General features: G+C 46.0%; 1 protein-coding gene across 2 annotated transcripts in view; it reads right to left on the bottom strand.

Moving 5' to 3' along the window:
- Positions 1-21625: 21625 nt before the first annotated feature.
- KCNK5 (potassium two pore domain channel subfamily K member 5) overlaps positions 21626-26996 on the bottom strand; it is a 68394-nt gene continuing 63023 nt past the window's right edge. For both annotated transcript variants that reach the window (XM_082249309.1, XM_082249310.1), the window contains 3 exons: positions 26831-26996; positions 24890-25058; positions 21626-22444 (listed from right to left, as the gene is read on the bottom strand). The exon at positions 26831-26996 is cut by the window's right edge and continues 1 nt beyond it. In XM_082249309.1, coding sequence (XP_082105435.1) covers positions 21636-22444; positions 24890-25058; positions 26831-26996 — 1144 coding nt within the window. In that variant the 3' untranslated portion in view covers positions 21626-21635. The remainder of the gene's footprint in view (positions 22445-24889; positions 25059-26830) is intronic.

The following is a 26996-nucleotide window of genomic DNA, read 5'->3' as shown; positions in this document are numbered from 1 at the left end:
AGACCAATTTGATGCAGTGTGCGGCGTATGGTCTGAGCACTGACAGGCTGACCCCCCACTCCTTCAACCTCTGCAGCAACGCTGGCAGCACTCATACATCTATTTCCCAAAGATAACCTCTGGATATGACGCTGAGCACGTGCACTCAACTTCCTTGGTCGACCATGGTGAGGCCTGTTCTGAATGGAACCTGTCCTGTTAAACCGCTGCATGGTCTTGGCCACCGTGCTGCAACTCAGTTTCTGGGTCTTGGCAACCTTCTTATAGCCTAGGCCATCTTTATGTAGAGCAACAATTCTTTTTTTCGGATCCTCAGAGAGTTCTTTGCCATGAGGTGCCATGTTGAACTTCCAGTGACCAGTATGAGAGAGTGAGAGCAATAACACCAAATTTAACACACCTGCTCCCCGTTCACACCTGAGACCTTGTAACACTAATGAGTCACATGACACCGGGGAGGGAAAATGTCTAATTGGGCCCAATTTGGCCATTTTCACCTAGAGGTTTGCTCACTTTTGTTGCCAGCGGTTTAGACATTAATGGCTGTGTGTTGAGTTATTTTGAGGGGACAGCAAATTTACACTGTTATACAAGCTGTACACTCACTACTTTACATTGTAGCAAAGTGTAATTTCTTCAGTGTTGTCACATGAAAAGATAAAATAAAATATTTACAAAAAATGTGAGGGGTGTACTCACTTTTGTGAGATACTCAGAGGCGTAACTAGAACCTTCAGGGCCCCGGTGCAGGAAACCATGAAGGGCCCCCTGGACCCCTGGCCGGGGCCCTTCCCTTCAAGCCTGGGACTCTTCCCACTGATCCTGGGGCCCTTTACTCTCGTTGCGGGACCCTTTCACAAGTTCTGCAGTGGGCCACCTTCCTGCGATGTTGGGGCCTCCCCACAGTGGCGGAATGCCAGGGCCCGGTTGCAAGTGTGACCTTTACGATCCTGGAAGTTCACCCACTGGTGTCAGTTGTTTTTATTTTTTTGGTATTTTAATTGTATTATTTTTTATCATTTTATTTTATTTTTTTACAATGTCACTGACTATGACTCTGTCCATTGAGAAAAGGAAGGAGCTGGCTGGTAAATTACCTATTTACCGACCCCTTCCTGGTTCTCTATTGTGACACATCCCCTGCAGCAGCCAGCAGGAGAGGGTAGGGAGCACAGTAGGGGGGGGGGGCAGCACCGTGGGGGGGGGGAGCTCAGTAGGGGGGGAAGCACAGTAGGGGGGGACCAGGGGAGCACACAGGGGCCCAGAGACAGCAGAACACAAGTGAACTGGATGGATAGGAGGAGGGGCGGGGGCAGCATACAGAGGAACCAATCTCCTCCATTTTCCCCCTGCAGCTACAGGAGGAAAAAGGAGGGCAGTGATTTCTCTACATGCGGCCCCTGCTGCCCCTCCTAACCAGGTGTACAGGGGAGCCGCACAGGGCCCCCTGGAGCATGGGGCCCGGTTGCGACCGCAACCCCTGCAACCCCTGTAGTTACGCCCCTGGAGATACTGTATATTGGACTATGAGCTGTTTATTTTCACTTTTCCAAGTAAAGGATTGTCCTCACCTGGTCTGAAGTCATTAAAGATGGGCATTGTAAGTAACTGGCACACACGCAGCCGCAGGTAACCAGTGGGTCTTGACACATAGGGGTAGAAAGATATCAGCGTAGATTGGAGTAATGTGTGACAGAAGTGTAGCAAGCAGCCTGTCGGTAGCGTGTACCTGTCATAGGTGGCACGGCCTCTAGCAGGGAGGGAGATGTTGTAGGCACTCCTTCCGCCAGCAGTTTGTCTCCCATAGCAATGGGAGCGGATTGCACCACAGAGGTTCCCGTCCTGTACAGAGGTACAGAAGGTTTAAGGGTTAAGTTGAGTGCATGTATGGAGCCACGCAGAGGGCTACTGGGGAGTAGTAGTGGAAGACGCTGAACAGGTGGATGTGGACATCAGCTTAGCGTGTCCTTCCAGAATGTGAGTTATGGTGAAGGTGTAAATTATCACAGGGAACCAAGAGTGAACTGTGTATAAGGTGTATGTTCATCTCTAGGTGTGAAGATCCCCCTTATCGCTGAGTGCTCACCCACGGTGGCCTCAGCCTTGTCCCAGGGCATTGATGAGGACGACACAAAATAAAGGTACCCTATGTGACCGGGCGACCCTGTAACCAAGTGCAGAGGTCTGGAGTAGGTAAGGCACACATTGAAGGAGTCAGGAGTAGGTAAGGCACACATTGAAGGAGTCAGGAGTAGGAAATATACAGATTGCAGGGGTAAGGAGTATGTAATGCACAGAGTGTGGAGGTCATGAGTTAGTACGGCACAGAGTGTAGAGGTCATGAGTAGATAACATTCAGAGTGCAGGGCGGGAGTAGGTAATGCACAGATTGCAAGGGTCAGGAGTAGGTAATGTGCAGATTGAAGGGGTCAGGAGTAGGTAATGTACAGATTGAAGGCGTCAGGAGTAGGTAATGCACAGATTGAAGGGGTCAGGAGTAAGTAATGCACAGATTGCAAGGCTCAGGAGTAGGTAATGTACAGATTGCAAGGGTCAGGAGTAGGTAATGTACAGATTGAAGGGGTCAGGAGTAGGTAATGCACAGATTGAAGGGGTCAGGAGTAAGTAATGCACAGATTGAAGGGGTCAGGAGTAAGTAATGCACAGATTGCAAGGCTCAGGAGTAGGTAATGTACAGATTGCAAGGGTCAGGAGTAGGTAATGTACAGATTGAAGGGGTCAGGAGTAGGTAATGCACAGATTGAAGGGGTCAGGAGTAGGTAATGTACAGATTGAAGGGGTCAGGAGTAGGTAATGTAAAGATTGAAGGGGTCAGGAGTAGGTCATTTACAGATTGAAGGGGTCAGGAGTAGGTAATGCACAGATTGCAAGGGTTAGGAGTAGGTAATGTTCAGATTGAGGAGTAGGTAATGTACAGATTAAAGTGGTCAGGAGTAGGTAATGCACAGATTGCAAGGGTCAGGAGTAGGTAATGTACAGATTGAGGAGTAGGTAATGTACAGATTGAAGGGGTCGGGAGTAGGTAATGCACAGATTGAAGGGGTCAGGAGTAAGTAATGCACAGATTGCAAGGCTCAGGAGTAGGTAATGCACAGATTGCAAGGGTCAGGAGTAGGTAATGTACAGATTGAAGGGGTCAGGAGTAGGTAATGTACAGATTGAAGGGGTCAGGAGTAGGTAATGCACAGATTGCAAGGGTCAGGAGTAGGTAATGTACAGATTGAGGAGTAGGTAATGTACAGATTTAAGGGGTCAGGAGTAGGTAATGCACAGATTAAAGGGGTCGGGTGTAGGTAAGGCACAGATTAAAGGGGTCGGGTGTAGGTAATGTACAGATTGAAGGGGTCGGGTGTAGGTAATGCACATATTGAAGGGGTCGGGTGTAGGTAATGCACAGATTACAGGGGTAAGGAGTATGTTATGGAGTGTGGGGGTCATGAGTAGATAATGTGCAGTGGTCAGGAACAGGTAATGCACAGAGTGCAGCGGTCAGGATTGTGTAAGCCTAAAGTGCCTTAAGCCCCGTACACACGTACCAATTGTCGGCCGTAAATATTCGGCCGCCGACCGATCGGCCGATTGTAGGCTTGTTAGTATGATGCTTCCGACAGCCGACAGCGCATTTTTGGCCGAACAGAATCTGTCGTGCAGACTTTAAAATATTTGTTGGCCGTCACCAGAACGGCCGATTGTTCGTCAGTCAGTACAGATTTTGGCCGACAGACAGCAGATTAGCAAGACTGGGCATGCTCAGAAAAGAAAAAAGACAAGGAAAGTTAACCATCACATGACATCACTTCTGCAGTCGGCTGTTGTTGGCCAACAAAATTCGTGTGCAGTCTTTTGCAGTTTTCAACAGACACGACAAAAGACGGCCGATCGTTCGGCCAACGATCAGTACGTGTGTACGGGGCTTTAGAGAGGTTGCAGGGCTTGACTGTTTGCATGGATGGAGGAAGCCTGTTGGAGCCCATAAGAAGGTAAATATTACACCCTATTCTTGCACCCCTTGACTGAATGAAACTTTAAACTTTGCAATGCGGAGGGTAGGGGTTGGGGGCACTGCAAGGGGAGATTTAGTCTAATTTCCAGAGTTCATTGTTATTACATTTTGGCTCTCGGGTTTGGAGATTGGAAAATGGAGATTTTACTGCACAGCTGATGACTGTCAAGGCAAACCTGATGTAGAGGAGGTCAACATTCATTGGACAGAAGATCCATCAGCAGAGCCTCCATGGTGTCACCTCTTCTTCACTGCATAGAGTGCCCACCAAGATTCCAGAGACACCAAACACTTTACATCGCACACAATGCCAACACAGAGCATTTTCAGGCGACGCTCCAACCACGCCACCCCGAGTTATGTAACAGAAAGGTACAAGAATTCTGGAAAGCTTCCACCAAAGCTTGGAGCGACAAATTCCTTTGCGTTTGGCTGGACATTGCGCTGAGTGTTTATGATTCTCACGGGATTTGGATGAGTTTCAAACAAAAATATTTAGGTCACATTCAGAAGGAGAACATAAAAGCCCACGGGAGACAATGGAATAAATATTTTTAATATGTATATACAGTATCTCACAAAAGTGAGTACACCCCTCACATTTTTGTAAATATTTTATTCTATCTTTTCATGTGACAACACTGAAGAAATGACACTTTGCTACAATGTAAAGTAGTGAGTGTACAGCTTGTATAACAGTGTAAATTTGCTGTCCCCTCAAAATAACTCAACACACAGCCATTAATGTCTAAACCACTGGCAACAAAAGTGAGTACACCCCTAATTCAAAATGTCCAAATGGAGCCCAAAGTGTCAATATTTTGTGTGGCCACCATTATTTTCCAGCACTGCCTTAACCCTCTTGGGCATGGAGTTCACCAGAGCTTCACAGGTTGCCACTGGAGTCCTCTTCCCCTCCTCCATGATGACATCACAGAGCTGGTGGATGTTAGAGATCTTGTGCTCCTCCACCTTCCATTTGAGAATGCCCCACAGATGCTCAATAGGGTTTAGGTCTGGAGACATGCTTGGCCATGGCCAGTCCATCACCTTTACCCTCAGCTTCTTTAGCAAGGCAGCAGTCGTCTTGGAGATGTGTTTGTGGTCATTATCATGTTAGAATACTGCCCTGCGGCCCAGTCTCTGAAGGGAGGGGATCATGCTCTGCTTCAGTATGTCACAGTACATGTTGGCATTCATGGTTCCCTCAATGAATTGTAGCTCCCCAGTGCCAGCAGCACTCATGCAGCCCCAGACCATGACACTCCCACCGCCATGCTGTACTGTAGGCAATACACACTTGTCTTTATACTCCTCACCTGGTTGCCGCCACACACGCCTGACACCATCTGAACCAAATAAGTTTATCTTGGTCTCATCAGACCACAGGAGATGGTTCCAGTAATCCATGTCCTTAGTCTTCTTGTCCTCAGCAAACTGTTTCTTGTGCATCATCTTTAGAAGAGGCTTCCTTCTGGGATGACAGCCATGCAGACCAATTTGATGCAGTGTGCGGCGTATGGTCTGAGCACTGACAGGCTGACCCCCACCCCCAACCCCTTCAACCTCTGCAGCAACGCTGGCAGCATTCATACGTCTATTTCCCAAAGACAACCTCTGGATATGACGCTGAGCACGTGCACTCAACTTCTTTGGTTGACCATGGCGAGGCCTGTTCTGAATGGAACCTGTCCTGTTAAACCGCTGTATGGTCTTGGCCACCGTGCTGCAGCTCAGTTTCAGGGTCTTGGCAAACTTCTTATAGCCTAGGCCATCTTTATGTAGAGCAACAATTCTTTTTTTTTTTTTTTTCAGATTCTCAGAGAGTTCTTTGCCATGAGGTGCCATGTTGAACTTCCAGTGACCAGTATGAGAGAGTGAGAGCGATAACACCAAATTTAACACACCTGCTCCCCATTCACACCTGAGACCTTGTAACACTAACGAGTCACACGACACCGGGGAGGGAAAATAGCTAATTGGGCCCAATTTGGACATTTTCACTTTGGGGTGTACTCACTTTTGTTGCCAGCGGTTTAGACATTAATGGCTGTGTGTTGAGTTATTTTGAGGGGATAACAAATTTACACTGTTATACAAGCTGTACACTCACTACTTTACATTGTAGCAAAGTGTCATTTCTTCAGTGTTGTCACATGAAAAGATAGAATAATATAATTACAAAAATATGAGGGGTGTACTCACTTTTGTGATATACTGTGTATGTATATATAATATACACTCAACGATATATAATCACGATCAACCGCGGGGAGTCAACGGGTGAAAGGTTAAATGAGTCTGCCTCCCCCCAGCCTCCGCCGCTCTCATTCACTGCAGAGTGGAGAGCGGGAGGTAGCATAGTGCTGGATGGAGGGTGGGAGCTGCCTCAGTGATTGGTTGCTAGGCAGTCCTAGCAACCAATCACCAGCTTGTTATGAAATGTTAACTCTGGCAGCTCCCGCCTTCCTGATCTCCGTTCTGATGTACACACACTGACAGATAGGAAGTGCTACCTGCACAGCAATGTGTGTGGGGGGAGAGAGGAAGGTGTGAAGGGGACAGAGGAGATACTGTTGGAGGGGGGGGCAGAGGACACTACAGTGGGGTTGGGCTTGTGATGAGAAATGGACAGAGGGCACTGCTTTGGGGGATGGGGAGGTAGAGGACACTGCTTTTAGGGGGGCAGAGGACACTACAGTGAGGGGGGGGGTGTGTGGGTGATGTGAAGCGGGGCAGAGGACACTATTTTGAGGGGGTACAGGACACAACAGTGAGAGGGTGATGTGGAAATGGGTAGAGAACACCATTTTAGGGGTCACAGGACACAACAGTGGGGGGAAAGGGTGATGTGAAGGGGGGCAGAGGACACTGCTTTGGGGGGGACACTACTGTGGGGGAAGGGGGGCAGAGAACACTGCTATGGGGGTCAGAGGACACTACTGTGGGTTAGTGATGTGAAGCGGGCTGTAGGACACTGTTTTAGGGGGCACTGGACGCAACAGTGGGGGGGGGGGGTGAGATGAAGAGGGGGCAGAGGACACTGCTTTGGGGGAGCACTACTGTGGGGGAAGGGGGGACAGAGAACACTGCTATATGGGTCAGAGGACACTACAGTGGGGGGGGGGGGGGTGATGTGAAGCGGGACAGGGGACACTGTTTTAGGGGGCACTGGACACATCAGTGGGGGGGTGAGATGAAGGGGGCAGAGAACACTGCTTTGGGGGGACACTACTGTGGGGAAAGGGGGGCAGAGAACACTGCTATGGGGGTCAGAGGACACTACAGTGGGGGGGGGGGGGTGATGTGAAGCGGGGCAGAGGACACTGTTTTAGGGGGCACTGGACACAACAGTGGGGGGTGAGATAAGGGGGGCAGAGAACACTGCTTTGGGGGAGCACTACTGTGGGGGAGGGGGGGACAGAGAACACTGCTCTGGGGGTGCAGAGGACACTACAATTTGGGGGGGGGGTGATATGAAGCAGGACCCTGTTTTAGGGGTCACTGGACACATCAGGGGGGGGTGAGGTGAAGGGGGGGCAGAGGACACTGCTTTGGGGTGGGCACTAGTGTAGGGGAAGGGGAGCAGAGAACTCTGCTATTGGGGGGGGGGCAGAGAACACTACAGTGGGGGGGGGAAGGGGGTGTGAACCGGGGCGTAGGACACTGTTTTAGGGCACTGGACACATCAGTGGGTAGGGGGGGTGAGGTGAGGGAAGGCAGAGGACACTGCATTGGGGGGGGGGGGACACTACTGTGGGGGAAGGGGGGCAGAGAACACTGCAATGGGGGCAGAGAACACTACAGTGGAGGAGGAGGGGGTGATGTGAAGCGGGGCAGAGGACACTGTTTTGAGGGGGTACAGGGCAATACAGTGGGGGGGGGGGTGATGTAAAGAGGGCAGAGGACACTGCATTTGGAGTACAGAACACTACTTTTGGGGGAGGGGGGACGGAGGACACTACAGTGGGGGGGGGGGGGGGGTGACATGAAGGGGGCAGAGGCTATTGCATTGGAAGGGGGGGGGATACAGAACACTATGTCTACATCTTTTTATTGGGAGCTTGATAGTTTTTACTTTTAAGGACGCCACCAAGTACCTCCAGCCCCCCCCCCCCCCCCCCCCCACGTTGTCCAGGTAGATCTCCACCTCTGAGCATGGGCACCATTCAGAGAACACTTAGCATTTTTTTTTTTTTTTGATGCATGCAAAAAATTCTCTGATTGGACAAGGTGGAGCGCATGATGTCATTGTCCCGCCTATCAACCTCATCCAATCAGAGAATGCTTTGCACTCATTGAGAAAATGCAGTGTGTTCCCTGAACAGATCCAATGCTGAGCAGCCGACCTCCAGTGTTCACATTGTAGCAGGGCATCTGCCCAGCACAGGTCACTGTAGTAGCAGTGTAGTAGTGGTGTCTATTACAGGGATTTCCAGCTTCTAGTGCAGGGGTCCCCAACCCTGGGCCGGGAAAAGGGGTGGGCAGGAGGGGTGGCTGCCCTGGGCGCAATGGTTTATTGCAGGGATGTGGGCACCCTGACTCTAACCCTAAGGGAAGGGGGGGGGCATCAGTTTGGCATCTTTGCCCTGGGCGCTGGATGGCCTTCTCCCGGCACTGCCCCAACCTCCAGGCTGCGGACCGGTGCCAGTCTTTGCCTTGTCTGAAGCCTGGTCCTCAGGGCAGGCTATAGTGACACGCTGCATAAGGTGGTAGGCTTTAGTGGCAAGTGGCTACCACTGATACACACTCACCGGCCATGTTATTAGGTACACCTATTCAATTGATTGGTAACACAAATTGCTAAACAGCCAATCACATTGCAGCAACTCAATGCATTTAGGCATCTAGACGTGGTGAAGGCGACTTACTGAAGTTCAAACCGAGTATCAGAATGGGGAAGAAAGGGGATTTAAGTGACTTTGAACGTGACATGGTTGTTGGTGGCAGACGGGCTGGTCTGAGTATTTCTGGGATTTTCACACACAACCATCTCTCGGGTTTACAGAGAATGGTGGGAAAAAGAGAAAATATCCAGTGAGCGGCAGTTGTGTGGAGGAAAATGCCTTGTTGAGGTCAGAGGAGAATGGGCAGACTTCTAGAATGTTTGAAAGGCAACAGTCCCTCAAAAAAAATCACTTTTTACATCCAAAGTATGCAGAATAAGATCTCTGAATGCACAACACATCCAAGCTTGAAGCAGATGGGCTACAGCAGCAGAGTCCACACCAGATGCCACTCCTGTCAGCTAAGAACAGAAAAACTGAGGCTACAATTGGCACAGGATCACCAACATTGGACAATAGAAGATTGGAAATACGTTGCCTGGTCTGATGAGTCTCAATTTCAGCTGCGACATTCAGATGGTAGGGTCAGAATTTGGCGCATGGAGGGGAAATTTGGGGGGATTTGTGCAAGGAGGAGGGATGGGGGAGTATTTATGTTGGGGTGGGGGGGTCGTGCTAGAAAAGGTAACACGGTGGGGGTGGGGCAATTTGTGCTAACAGGGATGATTGGGGGGATTTGTGCTAGGAAATTTGGGGGGGGGGGGGATTAATGCTAGGATGGGGGAATAGGGAGAATTTGTGCTGGGGGGGGATTTGAGTCAAGAGGGGAAATTTGAGGGGTAGAGGATTTGTACCAGGAGGGGGCGATTTATGCTAACAGGGATGATTGGGGGGATTTGTGCTAGGAAGAGAAATTTGGGGGGGGGGGGGGATTTATGCTAGGATGGGGGATTAGGGAGACTTTGTGCTGGGGGGGGGGGGATTTGAGCTAAGAGTGGAAATTTGAGGGGTAGAGGTTTTGTACTAGGAGGGGGCGATTTTTTTGCCAACAGGGATGATTGGAGGGTTTTGTGCTAGAAAGAGAAATTTGGGGGGGGGGGGGGAATTTATGCTAGGATGGGGGATAAGGGAGACTTTGTGCTGGGGGGGATTTGAGCTAAGAGTGGAAATTTGAGGGGGTAGAGGATTTGTACTAGGAGGGGGGATTTTTTGCTAAGAGGGATGATTGGAGGGATTTGTGCTAGAAAGAGAAATTTGGGGAGGGGGGGGGATTTATGCTAGGATGGGGGATTAGGGATAATTTGTGCTGGGGGGGGGGGGATTTGAGCTTAGAAGGGAAATTTGAATTGTAGAGGATTTGTACTAGGAAGGGGGGGATTTTCTTTTCGGGGGGCGGGTGCGGTTTGTGTAATTGTGCTGGGGGCATATGGGAAACAAAGGATGTGAGCTTGGGGGGGAGCAAAGATTCATGCTTGGAGGGGGGGTAAGCACGTAGATTGGTGCTCAATTGTTTTTTTTCTTCTTGGGGGGGGGGGCATTTTTGCAGACACATAAAGCTCATACATCTTGGGGGAGGGGGCACAATTTGGCATGGGCTCTAGATGATCTTGCCCCCTCCCTCCCCCCCCCCCCCCCGCACTGGGTGAGTGTATTAACAGAAATAATGCGCTTTAATCATCCTGACATGGTGTCTTGATAATTGAAGCACTGAACCCTAACCCTCCTCTCCCCTCCAGAACCCTCTTTCACGAAACCGTTCCCTGGTGCCAAAAAGGTTGGGTATCGCTGTTCTAGAGGGATCCCACAGGTATGGCATATGCATAGTTGGTCCAAGCTGAAACAATGTAAAAATATCCAGTTCTGGAATTCTTCTGTAAGCAGGAGGGGGGCGGGGGACTGCTGAACTCCGCACTAATCGCCAATAACGTCTCATCCAGCAGCCTGCTGAGATGTGGAACGTGCGCTAAGCTTGGAAAATGTAAAACTTTCCATTAAAAAGAAAAAATCTAATCCAATGTGCAAACAAGCTAATCAGCCTAAGAGGTCCGGGCATGAAAAGATTTCTCTTCTGGAATTTATGAAAAGGTCAGCGCGGACGTTTCGCTTTTTCATGAGAAATCCATTAGCAATTGATAAGGAATTTTTATCGGGTGGTAAACATCGCACCGTGTCTTTTGATTGGATGGAGAGAACATGCACCCATCAGTGTTCATTTTGATGTCAGATTTCCGATTTCGTTTTTAGTCATAGTCCTTTAAATAAAATTTAATTTAAGACGTATTTTAGTCATATGAATGGTTTTAGTTTTAGTCTAATTTTAGTCTACTAAAATCTGCAGTACATTTTAGTCGACTAAAATCATTTCAATAACTATCATCTAATGGGTTTAGTTCACCACTTGCCGACCAGCCGCCCCATATATATGGCGGCAGGTTCCCCGCGAAATCGCCGTACCTGGCCCCGTTCTTCAGCTTCCCCTGTGGCGAATGGGGGGCAGGCGCACGCCCCATGATCGCTCCCGCGAACCGCTGTACAGGTATGGCGATTAGCGGGAACCTGCCGCCGTATAACCGGGGGCGACTGGTCGGCAAGTGGTGAACTAAACCCATTAGATTATAGTGATTGAAATGATTTTAGTCTACTAAAATGTACTGCAGATTTTAGTCGACTAAAATTTGACTAAAACAATTCATATGACTAAAATACAACTAAAATTACATTTTATTTAAAGGGCTCTCTGTGGAGAGAGAGAATGGTCGTCTGCTGATGTAAACACAGCAGACCATTGTTCTCCCAGTGTTTCTCCTATTTAGGAACACAGGTCCCTGTGTTGATTCCACAAGCCCATCCCCCCTCACAGTTAGAAATCACCCCCTAGGATCACATTTAACCCTTTGATCGCCCCCCTGTGTTAACCCCTTCCCTACCAGAGTCAGTGCAGTAACAGTGCATATTTTTAGCTGTAGTAATGTCACTGTGTCAAAAATGTCAGTTAGGTATCCGATCTGTCCGCCGCAATGTCGCAGTCCCACCGCCATTACTAGTAAAAAAAAGGAATAAAAATTACATAAATCTTTCCCCCAGTTTGTAGACGTGATAGCTTTTGCGCAAACCAATCAATATACACCTAATGGGATTTTTTTTTACCAAAAATATGTAGCAGAATACAAATTGGCCTAAAATGATGAAGAAATTAGATTTTTTGCTTTTTTTAATTTGATGCATTTTATAGCATAAGGTAAAAAACATTGTTTTTTTTTTTCTTTTTTCAAAATTTTCATTTTTTTTTTTTGTTTTTAGCGCAAAAAATAACTGCAGAGGTGATACCAATGATGCGGCACTATTCCTCCCACTGACACCAATGATGGGGCACTATTCCTCCCACTGACACCAATGATGGGGCACTATTCCTCCCACTGACACCAATGGTGGGACACTATTCCTCCCACTGACACCAATGGTGGGGCACTATTCCTCCCACTGACACCAATGATGGGGCACTAGTCCTCCCACTGACATCAATGATGGGGCACTATTCCTCCCACTGACACCAATGATGGGGCACCATTCCTCCCACTGACACCAATGATGGGGCACCATTCCTCCCACTGACACCAATGATGGGGCACCATTCCTCCCACTGACATCAATGATGGGGCACTATTCCTCCCACTGACACCAATGATGGGGTACTATTCCTCCCACTGACACCAATGATGGGGCACTATTCCTCCCACTGACACCAATGATGGGACACTATTCCTCCCACTGACACCAATGATGGGACACTATTCCTCCCACTGACACCAATGATGGGACACTATTCCTCCCACTGACACCAATGATGGGACACTATTCCTCCCACTGACACCAATGATGGGACACTATTCCTCCCACTGACACCAATGATGGGACACTATTCCTCCCACTGACACCAATGATGGGACACTATTCCTCCCACTGACACCAATGATGGGGCACTATTCCTCCCACTAATACCAATGATGGGGATGGGGTTTGGACTCCTGTAAAAAGGGCCTCATTGGGTCAGAAGGGGGCCAGGTTTGGCTTGGACTCCAGTTAGAGGGCTCCCATTGGGTCAGTAGGGGGCACATGTGCAGTTTTGGACTCCTGTAAAGAGTTCCATCTGGTCAGTAAGGGGACCAGTGTTATACCTGAAGGGTTTCACATGTACGGTTACTTTAAGGCTGGCTCCACCCAGGAGTGATGACAAGGGTCAATGGGCAGAGTGGCCATCTTAGAGACATGTAAGAGATGCATTGATATACAGAGCTGTCCTGTAATGCATGGAGTGTACAGTGAGTCCTGAATAAAAACATCCGTTGTTCCAGACCAGAGTCCTGTATCTCTCACAACACGGAGAATATAACAGTGGCGACGAGGATGGGATTTACAAGGTTACTATCCGTGTGAGAAAAGAAAAGAAGAATAAAAACTCTGGATTGTCAGCTGGATACAAACACCCACAGAGCCCAGCAGGAAAATGTCATTGATTGGGACATTAAGTGAATTTGATGGAGAACAGACAACCTGCAGTTCCTGGATTGAGAGACTGGAACAGTATTTTTGTGCAAATGCCATCCCCGACTACAGGCAAGTAGCAGTATTTCTGACAGTGGTTGGTGCTAAGACATATGACACTCTTAGGGATCTCCTTTTCCCTGAAAAACCAGCAACTAAGACTTTGGCAGAGCTCCTGACACTGTTGGGAAATCACTTCCAGCCTAAACCACTAGAGATTGCAGAAAGATTCCGGTTCTATCAGCGGCAGCAACAGCTGGGTGAAGATATTAAGGCTTATGTGCTCCCTGTAATGCATGTTGTAGTGTACAGTGAGTCCTGAATAAACATCTGTTGTTCCAGATCAGAGTCCTGTGTCTCTCACAACATGGAGAATATAACACCCAGGTTCAGCTTGAACTCCTATTAAGGGTCAGTAGGGGCCGCAGGTTCAGCTTGGACTCCAGTAGATGGCTCCCATTGGGTAAATAGGGGGGCAGAGGTTCAGCTTTGACTCCCATTAATGGCCCAAACAGGTCAGTAGGGGGGGGGGTCAAAGGTTTAGCTTGGACTCTCATTAGGGGCCCCATTGGTAAAGTGGCAAGTTTCAGCTTGGACTCCAGCAGAGGGCTCCCATCTGGTCAGTAGAGGGTACAGGTTCAGCTTGGACTCCCATTATTGGCCCAATCTGGTCAGTAGGGGGTCACAGATTTAGCTTGGGCTCTCATTATTGGCCCAATCGGGTCAGTAGGGGCCACAGGTTCAGCTTGGACTCCGCTAGATGGCTCCTATTGGGTCAAAAGGGGGCAGCACAGGTTCATTGGACTCCCAATAATGGCCCAATCGGGTCAGTAGGGGGGGGGGGGGGTCACAGGTTTAGCTTGGACTCTCATTAAGGGCACCATTGGGTCAGTAAAGTGCCAAGGTTCAGCTTGAACTCTGGCAGAGGGCTCCCACCTGGTCAGTAGGGGGCACAGGTTCAGCCTTGGACTTCTGTTGAGGGCCCAATTGGGTCAGATGGGGCCACAGAAATAAAATGTAAAAATTGTTTAACCCCCCCCCCCCCAAAAAAAAAAAAAAAAACACTTTCATATGAATATTACGGATCACAGAAGTGCAAGAGTGGTGGAAAATAAATTCTGAGAGGTTAGTTTTAACTTTTGGATTTTTTATTGAAAAATATTAAAAATAAATTACACTATTTTACAGAGAAATATCAGATATTCACATACAGTGAGTCCAGTAGTGCACAGGACGCAATAACAAACGGTCACAATAAAAAACACAAAAAGAAAAAAAAAGACAGGGGAGCCGATTACACAAAACTTTTCGACTGACTGGAGTGCCGACATCCAAGAAGTTCCACCACCTCTCCTATCAGTGATCACATTTTCTATTAACTATTGCACACAACCTGGAATTTAATAGGGGGGGGGGGGGGGGGCTGTTTAGACGATTTGAAGATCCTTAAGGAAAAAATTAACTAAAAAATGAAAAAAAAAACAAACAGGAACATGGGTATCTAGCAGGTATTGCTTTTGTCGACAGTTAAAAGAGGGTCATGTGCTGAAGCCGGCCATTCATATGTGTCTTAGTGCAGTTCATTGACAAAGTGCCAATTACAACACAAGACACCTTCAATTGGACCAACGGTTAGGTAAAATGCACAAAAAAAAAAAAAAAAAAAAAAAAAAAAGGAGTGAAAGATGTAAAAAGGTAGTTTAAAGGGTAACTCCATTTTTGCAGGAAAATTAAAAAAAAGAAAAGAAAAAAAAAAAATGAAAATTGCTACACAAGCCACATTGGAATTTAATTCTATTAATTACCTTTCCTTTTAAAACCATGGACACTTGAAATTATTTGTAAAATGTAATTAAAAAAAAAGCAACCTGGGGGTGTTCTGTACACCGTTGGTTTACATAATTCAATGACCCCCCCTTCCCCCAAAATTTAATTTTCTGCTTGTGTGATTGGCTCACTAATGTTGCCAGAAGTCTGCACTAAGATACAAGTTGGATTTTAGGTATCCTCTGCAACAGGAATGTGAGTTTTGGTGAAGGTTAATTACTTCTAAAGGGATGCAGACCCTGCAGCTTTTCTCATTAGAACACTTAAAAGTGCACAAGGGTGATTATAATAAACCAGGCCCTCCCATTCAGTATCAGTCTGCAAAGGATATGGTAAACCCAACAGCTATTTCTTCAGAGCAACAAATGGTAGGAATCTGCTACAACGTTTGTTAAAATCCTTGCAATATACATTGATCCTCCCAAAGAGGATTGTCTCCCCCCCCCCTCCCGTCAAGAAAATGTGGAGTTACTCTTTACGTCCACAGTAGCTACACCTAGAGCCATAGAGCTCAGTCTTTTCTCGATCAATGCCACCAGAGTGTCATTTTTATAAGAACTAAACTCTGTTTGCCATACTTCTGGAAGTGCAAGTTCTAGAGCTCCCAACATGAGGTGATAAAAATTAAAATTAATTTTTTCTCTAAACTTGGAGTCTTCCAGATTTTAAATTTTGGATTCCAGTTGTGGTCCCAAACCCAGACATAGTCTACAAGAGCACAGAGAGTACTGGAAACTTCTCTTTTTGGATTATTAGCCTGAATGTTTGGGTTAGCAAGTTGTACTCATCAAACCTGGAGTGGTAAATGTGACAACTAAAAACCATAGGTTGAGACCTTAACCTTCTGTCACATCTCAGCTCAAACAAGGTCTGAAGGTTTGATCGCTATCATGGTGCCTGAAATGGACCCATGACGTCGTAACTTGTGCTTTTTTGAAAATACCTACACAGAGATTTAAAGTTTATAATCTAAAAAAAATAAATATTGACAATTAGAACCTTCATCTAAAATGGAATTTGTTCATAGCAACTTGAACATTTGCTTAGATTTTTTTCGAGTAAATAGTCTAACGAAGCCCCTGCAATCTCATCACCATCTAACCTATCAGTATTGAGGATATTAAAAAGTCTAGGAACAATGGTAGAGATACTTTATCTTACCCTGCTAAATATGAATGCGGCCCTGACCTTGATCTCACTTGGGCAGCATGTAAACATTAAGTGTGAGCTTGGTTGAAGCCCATATTGAGCTCTCCATCAGTTTTTTGTTCTCTATGATGGATTACCCAATGGGCACTTGTTTTGACAATTTGGAAGACCAACATCTTCTACCCTTGAAACGCCGAAAAGGATAGAATATCTGTTCAGCTAGCAAACTCTACATCCCATGTTAGACACGGCCTATCATGTACAAGGATACCCAAAAGGACTGGTCCTTTCTATAATACAGCGTAAGTAGTCCTCAAACCATGAAGACCAACATCTTCTACCCTTGAACCACAGCACAACATCTTCTACCCTTGAACCACAGCACAACATCTTCTACCCTTGAACCACAGCAAAGGCTAGAATATCTGTTTCCCTAGCAAACTCTACATCCCATGATAGACACGGCCCATCATGTACAAAGATGCCCAAAGGACTGGTCCTTTCTGTAATACAGCGTTATTAGTCCTAAAACCATGAAGACCAACATCTTCTACCCTTGAACCACAGCAAAGGCTGGAATATCTGTTCCCCTAGAAAAGTCTACATCCCATGATAGACATGGACAATCATGTGCAAGGATGCCCTCAGGACTGGTGCTTTCCATAGTACAGAGTTAGTAGTCCCCAACCATGAAGAACAACATCTTCTACCCTTAAACCACAGCAAAGGCTAGAATATCTGTTCCACTAGCAAACTCTACATATTATGATAGACACAGCCCATCATGTACAAGGATGCCCAAAGGACTGGTCCTTTCCATAATTCAGAGTTAGTAGTCCTCAAACCATGAACACCAACATCTTCTACCCTTGAACCACAGCAAAGGCTAGAACAGTGATGGTGAACGTTGGCACCCCAGATGTTTTGGAACCTCATTTCCCATGAAGCTCATGCACTCTGCAGTGTAGGTGACTGTATTATGGAAAGGACTGGTCCTTTCCATAATACAGACTTAGTAATCCCAAACTATGAATGCAGCCCTAACGTGGATTTTATTTGGGAAGCATGCAAGCAATGTTCTAGATCATAACATTAAGTGTGAGCTTGGTTCAGAAGCCAACAGGATGAAGCCCACAGTGAGATCTCCATTGAGCGGTTTGCTAGCTGAACAGATATTCTAGCCTCTGCCATGGCTCTAGGGTAGAAGATGTTGGGCTTCCAAAGTGACAATGCCTCTTAGGTGATCCATCATACCAATAACACTCTACATCTTACAATAGACACTGTCCATCATGTACAAGGATGCCCAAAGGACTGGTCCTTTCCATAATACAGAGTTAGTAGTCCTCAAACCATAAAGACCAACATCTTCTACCCTTGAACCACCGCAAAGGCTAGAATATCTGTTCCACTAGCAAACTCTACATCCTATGATAGACAGCCTATCATGTACAAGGATGCCAAAAGGACTGGTCCTTTCCATAATACAGACTTAGTAATCCCAAACTATGAATGCAGCCCTAAAGTGGATTTTACTTGGGCAGCAAGCAAGCAATGTTCTAGATCAGAACATTAGGCGTGAGCTTGGTTCAGCACCTAACAGGATGAAGCCCATGGTAACATCTCCTTTGAGTGGTTTGCTAGCTGAACAGATAGATATTCTAGCCTCTGCCATGACTCTAGGGTAGAGGATGTTGGCCTTCTAAAGTGACAATGCCTCTTTGGTGATCCATCATACCAAGAACATTCTACATCCTACAAATAGACACGGTCCATCATGTACAAGGATGCCCACAGAACTGGTCCTTTCCATAATACAGAGTTAGTAGCTTCCAACTAGGAATGTGGCCATGACATTGCTTTTACTTGGGCAGCATGCAAACAATGTTCTAGATCCGAACATTGAGTCTGAGTTTGGTTCAGCAGCTAACAGGATAAAGCCCACATTGAGATCTCAATCGAGCCGTTTGCTCGCTTTGGTGAATCATCCAAAGGGGCATGGCATGGTCACTTTGGAAGACCAAGGTCATCTACCCTTGAACATTGGCAGAGGCTAGAGTATCTGTCCAGCTAGCAAACTCTACATCCCATGATATACGCTGCCCATTCTGTACAAGGCTGTCCAACATGACCGGTCCTTTCCAAAATGCAGAGATAGTAGTCCCTAACTATTCACATTTACTCAAACTCTTCTCAGGTTGTACAGTGATATGTCAAGAATACAAAAACATGCTAAAATGAAAACGTTCTAAAGTCCCCCCTCCCCCGTTAAAAAAAGGTCACTAATGGCATTAGCAGCAAATCATTTTGAATACATATTAAGCTCCCCACCAAAAATGTGGTGATTTACAATTTTTTTTTTCTTTTTACACAGCAAGAACCATCACGTAATAAAAAGAAAACCAGATTGGATAAAAAAAATATTGACGATTGCCCCCAAAAACATCAAGATGCCGCAAAACACCAGACGCCTGGCTCTTGGCAGTGATGCTTCAATGTAGACAAGAGTTTAAAAATGAAAAAGGAATTGAAAAAGCCACTACTTAAAACGCAACAGCCTTGTAAATTATCGTAAAGAGATGGCAAAAGTTCTCAAAGTAAAAGGGCAAAAACAGAGAATTGGCACAGCCTTCCTGACACAAAGCTTCTACCAGAAAAAAATGATCCACATGTATGGATTCATCCCTGTCCAAGACACTTTTTTTTTTTAAAGATACTCTTAATAGAAGCCAAGCAATAACAATACAAAGAACCATCATGAAGACCCCAACCTGGAGTGTTACTATTCCAACCATTTCCAAGGGATAGGAGGGACATCATTTGGAGTGTCTAATTAAAAATACATATTGGTTTTAAAGAAATAAAAAAATAAAAATAAAATGTGGAGTTGGTCTTCATCTATTACCAAATAAAAACTTAACTTAAAACAGCATGGAAAACACATGCAGGTTCAATGGATAGAAAGGAGGAACAATTCTCCACCAAATATTAGGTCTGACAAATTAAAACCATTGATTTGTCCCTACGACTGTATTATCGGAAGACTAAACAAACTTTTTCAAGTTTAAAAAACATACAGTACCAGTTGTGCAAAAAAAAACAAAATAAAATAATAATAATACAAAGAATGAGAGGCAATAAGGGGCCAAAGAGGTACAAGCTGATCCAATATGGAGAGAGAAAAAATAAAAAATTGAATAAAAGAACAAAAAAAAAAAACAAAAACAAATGTTACACATTTCCAGGTCACCTTGTGGATTTTTTGAGCAAGATAGCAATTATTAATGTTTTTGCAAAAGTAGTAGATTGAAAGAACAACAATAGGCAAAACTTTTTTTTTTTCCATTTTGGATAGAGTAAGGAATGGGGGGGGGGTTATATAACCCCTCTCAGTTTTTTTTTTTTGCTTTTGTCCCATTGGGGAGATTTCCCTTAATTTCCCGTCTTATACCCAAACAGGAAGTGAGAGGATTATAGGAATCCCTTGGGGGTCCCCCAGGTCACCAGAATTGGTGTCCCCCATTGGAAGATTCCCCCTCTTATTACTTTTCTGCAGATAACCCAATGTGGGCTTTTCTTTTACTTTTAATGATAAATGGTACAAAACAGGGAATTAATCTCCCCAACGGGGGCACAAACAGCAAAAAAAAACCCAAACAGATAAATGTTCGAATTGATCTCTCCTTTGCAAAACTTTTTTCTTTGTTTTTAAAGTTTTGGACATTTAGTTATTCTTTAGGCTACATTCACACCTGAGCATAGCGTTTACACCGCGATTTACAGGCGTTTTTAGATTGAATAGAGACCAATTGAAAACGCCTGTAATCTGCCAAAAAAGTTTATGTACTTTTTTGAGCGTTGGGCGTTTTGCTCACGGCGTCCAAACGCTCAGATGTGAACAGGGGCCATTGAAATGAATAGGATTTGTCATGTTGGGCGTTTTGAGAGCTGATTCTAGAGCAGAAAAACTCCCCAAAAACGCCCCAAAACGCCTACATGTGAATGGAGCCTTAAGTTGACCACCAGGTTTATCCAATTACAGCAGAGCAACAAACATGCCAATGGGCGGTAAAAGACAACCCAAGCCAGCTGACCTCAAGGGATAGATTGGTCAGACAGGTTCAGTAATTAGTGTGATCATTAGTGTGATTATTGCGATCCCAACATGATAAAACTTTCAGGCCATTAACGGTTTTATCTTTGGATGTTTTGGCCTACTGGCGCCTGAGACTTGTCAAGCCTTCTGCATCAGTATAGGCCAGTAATGGTGAACCTTGGCACCCCCAGATGTTTTGGAACTAAATTTCCCATGATGCTCAAGCACTCTGCAGTGTAGTTGAGGCCTCATGGGAAAGGTAGTTCCAAAAATGGGAAAGCTAGTTCCAAAAATGGGAAAGCTAGTTCCAAAAATGGGAAAGCTAGTTCCAAAAATGGGAAAGCTAGTTCCAAAAATGGGAAAGCTAGTTCCAAAAATGGGAAAGCTAGTTCCAAAAATGGGAAAGCTAGTTCCAAAACATCTGGGGTGCCAAGGTTCGCCATCACTGGTATAGGTAATAAAGCAGCACCACTTAAATCAGCTTGTACTTGCATAGTAGTCATATTAAAAGGGGAGAGGGGTCTGGCAAAAATGGCTCATAGATATCATGCATTTTCATTAAAAACTCTTCCAACATCAAAAGTTGAATATAAAATTGGGCCAAAATGACCAGATCTTAAAAACAGAAATGGCCTACTAGAGTTTAACAGACCGTTAATAGGGTGACAAGACAAGACTATGGACTACTAGCCAAGGCACATGATATTTTAAAGAACCGAAACCCCTCCTCGATGACTGGGCCCCTTAAAAAAAAAAAAAAAATTGTTCTGCCACTCATTCATGACATGGACATCTCAGTACACATTAAGGTTTTGTCACAAGACAGTGCAACTAAAATACAAATCTACATATATACAAGAGTCCACAGTTCTGATAAATTCAAGTATTTTCGAAAAAGAAATTAAATGGACACAGAAGGCAGGGCGAAAAATGTCATACTTTGTCAAAGAAACCGATGTCATCTGAATTTGACATCAAGGTCTTCTGCAAAGACCTTCACTATACGTTGTCCAGTGTAGGAATGTACCAAACACTCAAAGTGTTATTTCCATGGCAGAATATTCTAAACATTTGGTCCAACTTTTCTTCAAGAACATTTTGACTTTACCCAACCATTGCTTAAAATATCTTTCCAATTCATAGTCAACAAAGTCTCAAGATCTCATTAAATACTTAAAAAATGTCCCAGGGAAAAAAAAGTGCAGCCACTTCACGTGTCTCCCCTGGTATTTATTTGATTGTACTCGTTTAGAAGCTGTTCATACGGAACCGTTTCCTCCGTATCGTTGCTGGAAAAAGACGACTCGTCTAGACAAGTAAACTCATCAAGTCGGGTGGGAGTCTCGGGGGAGTCATTATTTTCCTCTATGGAAGATTTGGATTTTTCCTCATCCTCCGATAGATCACATTCCTCCTCCAGATCACATTCCTCCTCCACATTCACAAAAGTAATGTTGTTTTGGAAAATCAAAGGCTTGTAATCTTTGGATTCCCAGGGTTCAGATTCCTCCTCGCTGATCCGGTCTAATTGGTTGATGAATATCGTGGCTTCCTTGTCCTGGAGAGGCCTCATGTTTGGTTTTGGAAGGCCATTGGAGAAGGTGACCGCATCAAATCCAAGACTATTGCGTTTATTGTACACCACCATCATCTCCTTCCTCTTGTTGGGTACGCTACCGGGAAGTTCACCGTTAAGGATTCTCTCTCTACCATTTTTCAAACCATTTTTGCCGATCTGCTTGATCAGATCGTTGTACGTTTCCTCCTTTTTGGAAAGAAAGCTTAGTATGTTTATATCCTTGGATCCTGCCATGGGGGCCTGTTTGTTTTTCTTGGTACACGGGTCATTCTCAAAGGACTCTTTCCTTCTTTTGCGCCTCTTTTTAATGGCTTTGTGAACCTCCACAAACATGCTGACCTTCCAGTTTATGAACAGGGATAACCAGGCAAGTCCAAGATAGATCCAAATCTCTACAAAGTATCTGTACAGGACGCTATAAGACACCTTTGGATTTACACCTGAAAAAAAGAAAAAAAGAAAAATTTAATTTTACATTTGGATGTTAGCAGAATTCTAAATTTGTTACTTTGTGTGAAAAGTCCTTTTCAGTCACAAGTGCACATCAAGACTTGCAAAACACTAAAATTTTGCAATTTGGGAATTTAAAAAAGGAAGTAAATTTTTGGCAACTGTGCATTTTTCGATGACTTCTACAAAAAGGACATGAATACATGCAGGAGAGATATATTAGCCAAATGAATACATTTTGGAAAGACTGGGAATCCAAAACCAAAAAATAAATAAAAACTGATGTAGTGTAAATGCCATCATATTAAATATACATTTTGGTTCTCGGTATCTTTGGAACTTTATTGGAAAGACCCGTCTACTGAAGTCCCAACTTTATTGGAAAGACCCATCTACTGAAGTCCCAGTTTACCACTAAAAGGTGTGCAATTGGTTTCAAAATGTAACAGCAATGCAGTGCAATCAGGGGCGTAACTACAGGGGTTGCAATTGCAACCGGGTCCTGTGCGGCTCCCCTGTACACCTGGATAGGAGGGGCGGCGGGGGAAGCATGTATTGAAATCACTGTCCTCCTTTTTCCTCCTGTAGCTGCAGGAGGAAAATGGTGGAGATTGGTTCCTCTGTATGCTGCCCCCGCCACTCCTCCTATCCAGTTCACTTGTGTTCTGCTGTCTCTGGGCCCCTGTGTGCTCCCCTGGTTCTCCCCCCGCCCCCCCTGTGCTCCCTTCCCTCTCCTGCCGGCTGCTGCGGGGGATGTGTCACAATAGAGAACCAGGAAGGGGTCGGTAAATATGTAATTTACCAGCTCCTTCCTTTTCTGAATGGACAGAGTCGTAGTCCGTCACATTGTAAAAAAATTTTATAAAATGATAAAAAATAATACAATTAAAATACCAAAAAATAAAAACTACTGACACCATTGGGTGAACTTCCAGGAGCGCAAAGGTCACACTTTCAACTGGGCCCTGGCATTCCACCACCAGGATGGCAGGAAGTGGGCCCACTGCAGAACTTGTGAAAGGGCCCCGCAATGAGAGTAAAGGACCCCAGGATCAGTGGGAAGAGCCCTAGGCTTAAAGAGCAGGGCCCGGGGGGGGGGGGGGGGGCCTTCCTGTTTTTTTGCACTGGGGCCCTGAAGGTTCTAGTTACGCCTCTGAGTGCAATTATTTATATAAATTAAAATTACTTTAGTAGCGTAGGAGAAAGCTAGAAGTCCCATCAGTTCAGAAAGTGAGGGTACATTTCTCAAATGGAGCCCTAGATTGCAGTAAAAATCAAACAAAAAATGTTATTCTAGCCAAAACTAGAAAGGTGTTTGGCCTGCCATACATTAGAATGGTGACTGCTAAACCAAGATGGGGTGGCATATTCTGGCATTCAGGTCATGATACTTCCCAGGGGCATAACTACAGGGGTTGCAGGGGTCGTAATTGCAACGGGGCCCCATGCTTCAGGGGGCCTGTGCGGCTCCCCTGCACACCTGGATAGGAGGGGCGGCGGCAGCATGTAGAGAAATCACTGTCCTCCTTTTTCCTCCTGTAGCTGCAGGAGGAAAATGGAGGAGATTGGTTCCTCTGTATGCTGCCCCCGCCACCCCTCCTATCCAGTTCACTTGTATGCTGCCCCCACCGCTCGTCCCATAGAGTTCACTTGTGTTCTGCTGTCTCTTAGCCCGTGTGCTCCCCTGTTCCCTGGCCTGCCTCCCCCCACCCCCCACTGTGCTCCCTCCCCTCTCCTGCCAGCTGCTGCAGGGGATGTGTCACAATAGAGGACCAGGAAGGGGTCGGTTTATATGCAATTTACCAGCTCCTTCCTTTTCTGAATGGACAGAGTCATAGTCATTGTAATAGTCATAGACATTGTAAAAAAATATAATAAAATGATAAAAAATAATATAATTATAATACCAAAAAATAAAAACTACTGACACCAGTGGGTGAACTTCCAGGATCGCAAAGGTCCCACTTGCGAGTGGGCCCTGGCATTCCACCACCGTGGGGAGGCCCCAATATGGCAGAAAAGGGGCCCACTGCAGAACTTGTGAAAGGGCCACACAATGAGAGTAAAAGGGCCCCAGGATCAGTGGGAAGAGCCCCAGGCTTGAAGGGAAGGGCCCCCGGCCAGGGTTCCAGGGAGCCCTTTATGGTTAATTGCACCGGGGGCCCTGAAGGTTCTAGTTAGGCCTCTGATACTTCCTTTAGGATGTTTACTGGTTTTCTTGCCATCCTTGAAAATCGAAGTTCTGCATTGACCATTTTTAAAGCTGGCCATTGCTGTTCACATTTAGATCTACGTAGAACAATCGAGATATGTCATATTGCTTGAGTAAGCTGGGCCACTCCTGGCTATTTTTAAGACTGATCAAGAAATCATAATCTGGAAGTACCGAATACCTACAAAGTTAATGTACTGACAAACCACAAAAACAAACTAACCTGCTACGTAGTCCCCAAATCCAATGGTGCTGATGGTGATGAAAGAGAAGTAGAGGCCTTCGATATAGTCCCAGCCTTCAGTCCTCATGAAGATAAATGGAGGAATTACCAAGTGTACGAGGACACCCCAGACGATGAAAATTGCCGTACAGGTTATCTGAGCTTTTCTCTGAAAGAGTAAGAGGAGGAGAAAATTACTTTCTGCAAACCAGATAAGAATATTCATTCTAAAATTCCTTTAAAAACCCGTAACTAAAAGAAAGGTTTTTACAAAAAAAAAAAGTACTTAATTGTGTAGAAGCATGTCAGCCCAAAACAAAAAACTTCCGCCCAGATGGACAGAGGTTGGAAGCAGAAGATAAGAGGGTACAACAGGGGGAGCAGATGGGCAGCAGGTGACTGGACTTGCATGAAATCCGGAGGAAACCGCACCATGTGTTCTACACATGACATATAGAGAAATGAAGAGAGTCACCACCTGCTCTGCTTCCCATCTATTCCCAAAACATTGTTGCAGTTTCTCAGAAGTGATGTATTATTTTACATTACATCACGTAGACTAATATTTTACCCCCTGCGCCATGTAGGCTAGGCTTTATCCCCCATGCGCCACGTAGGCTAGGTTTTATCCCCCATGCTTCACGTAGGCAAGGTTTTATCCCCCATGCTTCACGTAGGCAAGGTTTTATCCCCCATGCGCCACGTAGGCAAGGTTTTATCCCCCATGCGCCACGTAGGCAAGGTTTTATCCCCCATGCGCCACGTAGGCTAGGTTTTATCCCCCATGCGCCACGTAGGCAAGGTTTTATCCCCCATGCGCCACGTAGGCAAGGTTTTATCCCCCATGCGCCACGTAGGCAAGGTTTTATCCCCCATGCGCCACGTAGGCTAGGTTTTATCCCCCATGCGCCACGTAGGCTAGGTTTTATCCCCCATGCGCCACGTAGGCAAGGTTTTATCCCCCATGCGCCACGTAGGCAAGGTTTTATCCCCCATGCGCCACGTAGGCAAGGTTTTATCCCCCATGCGCCACGTAGGCAAGGTTTTATCCCCCATGCTTCACGTAGGCAAGGTTTTATCCCCCATGCGCCACGTAGGCAAAGTTTTATCCCCCATGCGCCACGTAGGCAAAGTTTTATCCCCCATGCGCCACGTAGGCAAGGTTTTATCCCCAATGTGCCACGTAGGCAAGGTTTTATCCCCAATGTGCCACGTAGGCAAGGTTTTATCCCCAATGTGCCACGTAGGCAAGGTTTTATCCCCAATGTGCCACGTAGGCAAGGTTTTATCCCCTATGCGCCACGTAGGCAAGGTTTTATCCCCTATGCGCCACGTAGATTAGGTTTTAGCCCCCATGCGCAACGGAGGCAAAGTTTTAGCCCCCATGCGCAACGTAGGCAAAGTTTTAGCCCCCATGCGCCACGTAGGCAAAGTTTTAGCCCCCATGTGCCATGTAGGCAAAGTTTTAGCCCCCATGCGCCACGTAGGCAAAGTTTTCCCCCCCATGTGCCACGTAGGCTAGGTTTTTTCCCCCCCCATGTGCCACGTAGGCTAGGGTTTATCCCCCATGTGCCACGTAGGCTAGGGTTTATCCCCCAGGAGCCAGGTAGGCTAGGGTTTATCCCCCAGGAGCCAGGTAGGCAAGTTTTTATCCCCCATGCGCTACGTAGGCTCGGTTCAACCCCTAAGCACCACCGACTATATTCTACCCCAAATACCATGTAGACTATATTCTATTGTACTTCCTGAGTCAAACATTAAATGTTCCAAGCATTATTACTTTTCTAAGTAGAGCGTGGGAGAGCTGGGACCCCCAAAATCTTGGGACTATCAAAGCAGGTTAATGCCAGCCAGAGAGGTTTACATAGTTTACAGAGATTGAGATGTTTAAAGAGATGTGGGAAGGTCTAGGTGTATGATATACAGCGTATTCATTCTTACCAGCGTGACTCCTCTCTTAGTCAGGAACTGGCCCAGCCTTTTTGCTCGTCCTCCAAAAAACTTCCCCAGAGCACTGATCCAAGTCAGGCAGAGCGGAACCCCGAACAAGCCGTAGAATATACAGAAGAGGCGCCCGGCCGACGTCTTGGGAGCGATATTGCCATAA

The sequence above is a fragment of the Pelophylax lessonae genome, assembly GCF_965119305.1.
Source record: "Pelophylax lessonae genome assembly, chromosome: 3".
Classification (NCBI taxonomy): domain Eukaryota; kingdom Metazoa; phylum Chordata; class Amphibia; order Anura; family Ranidae; genus Pelophylax; species Pelophylax lessonae.
Note: the sequence above shows the minus strand (reverse complement) of the source record. Positions and strands in the feature narration are given on the sequence as shown.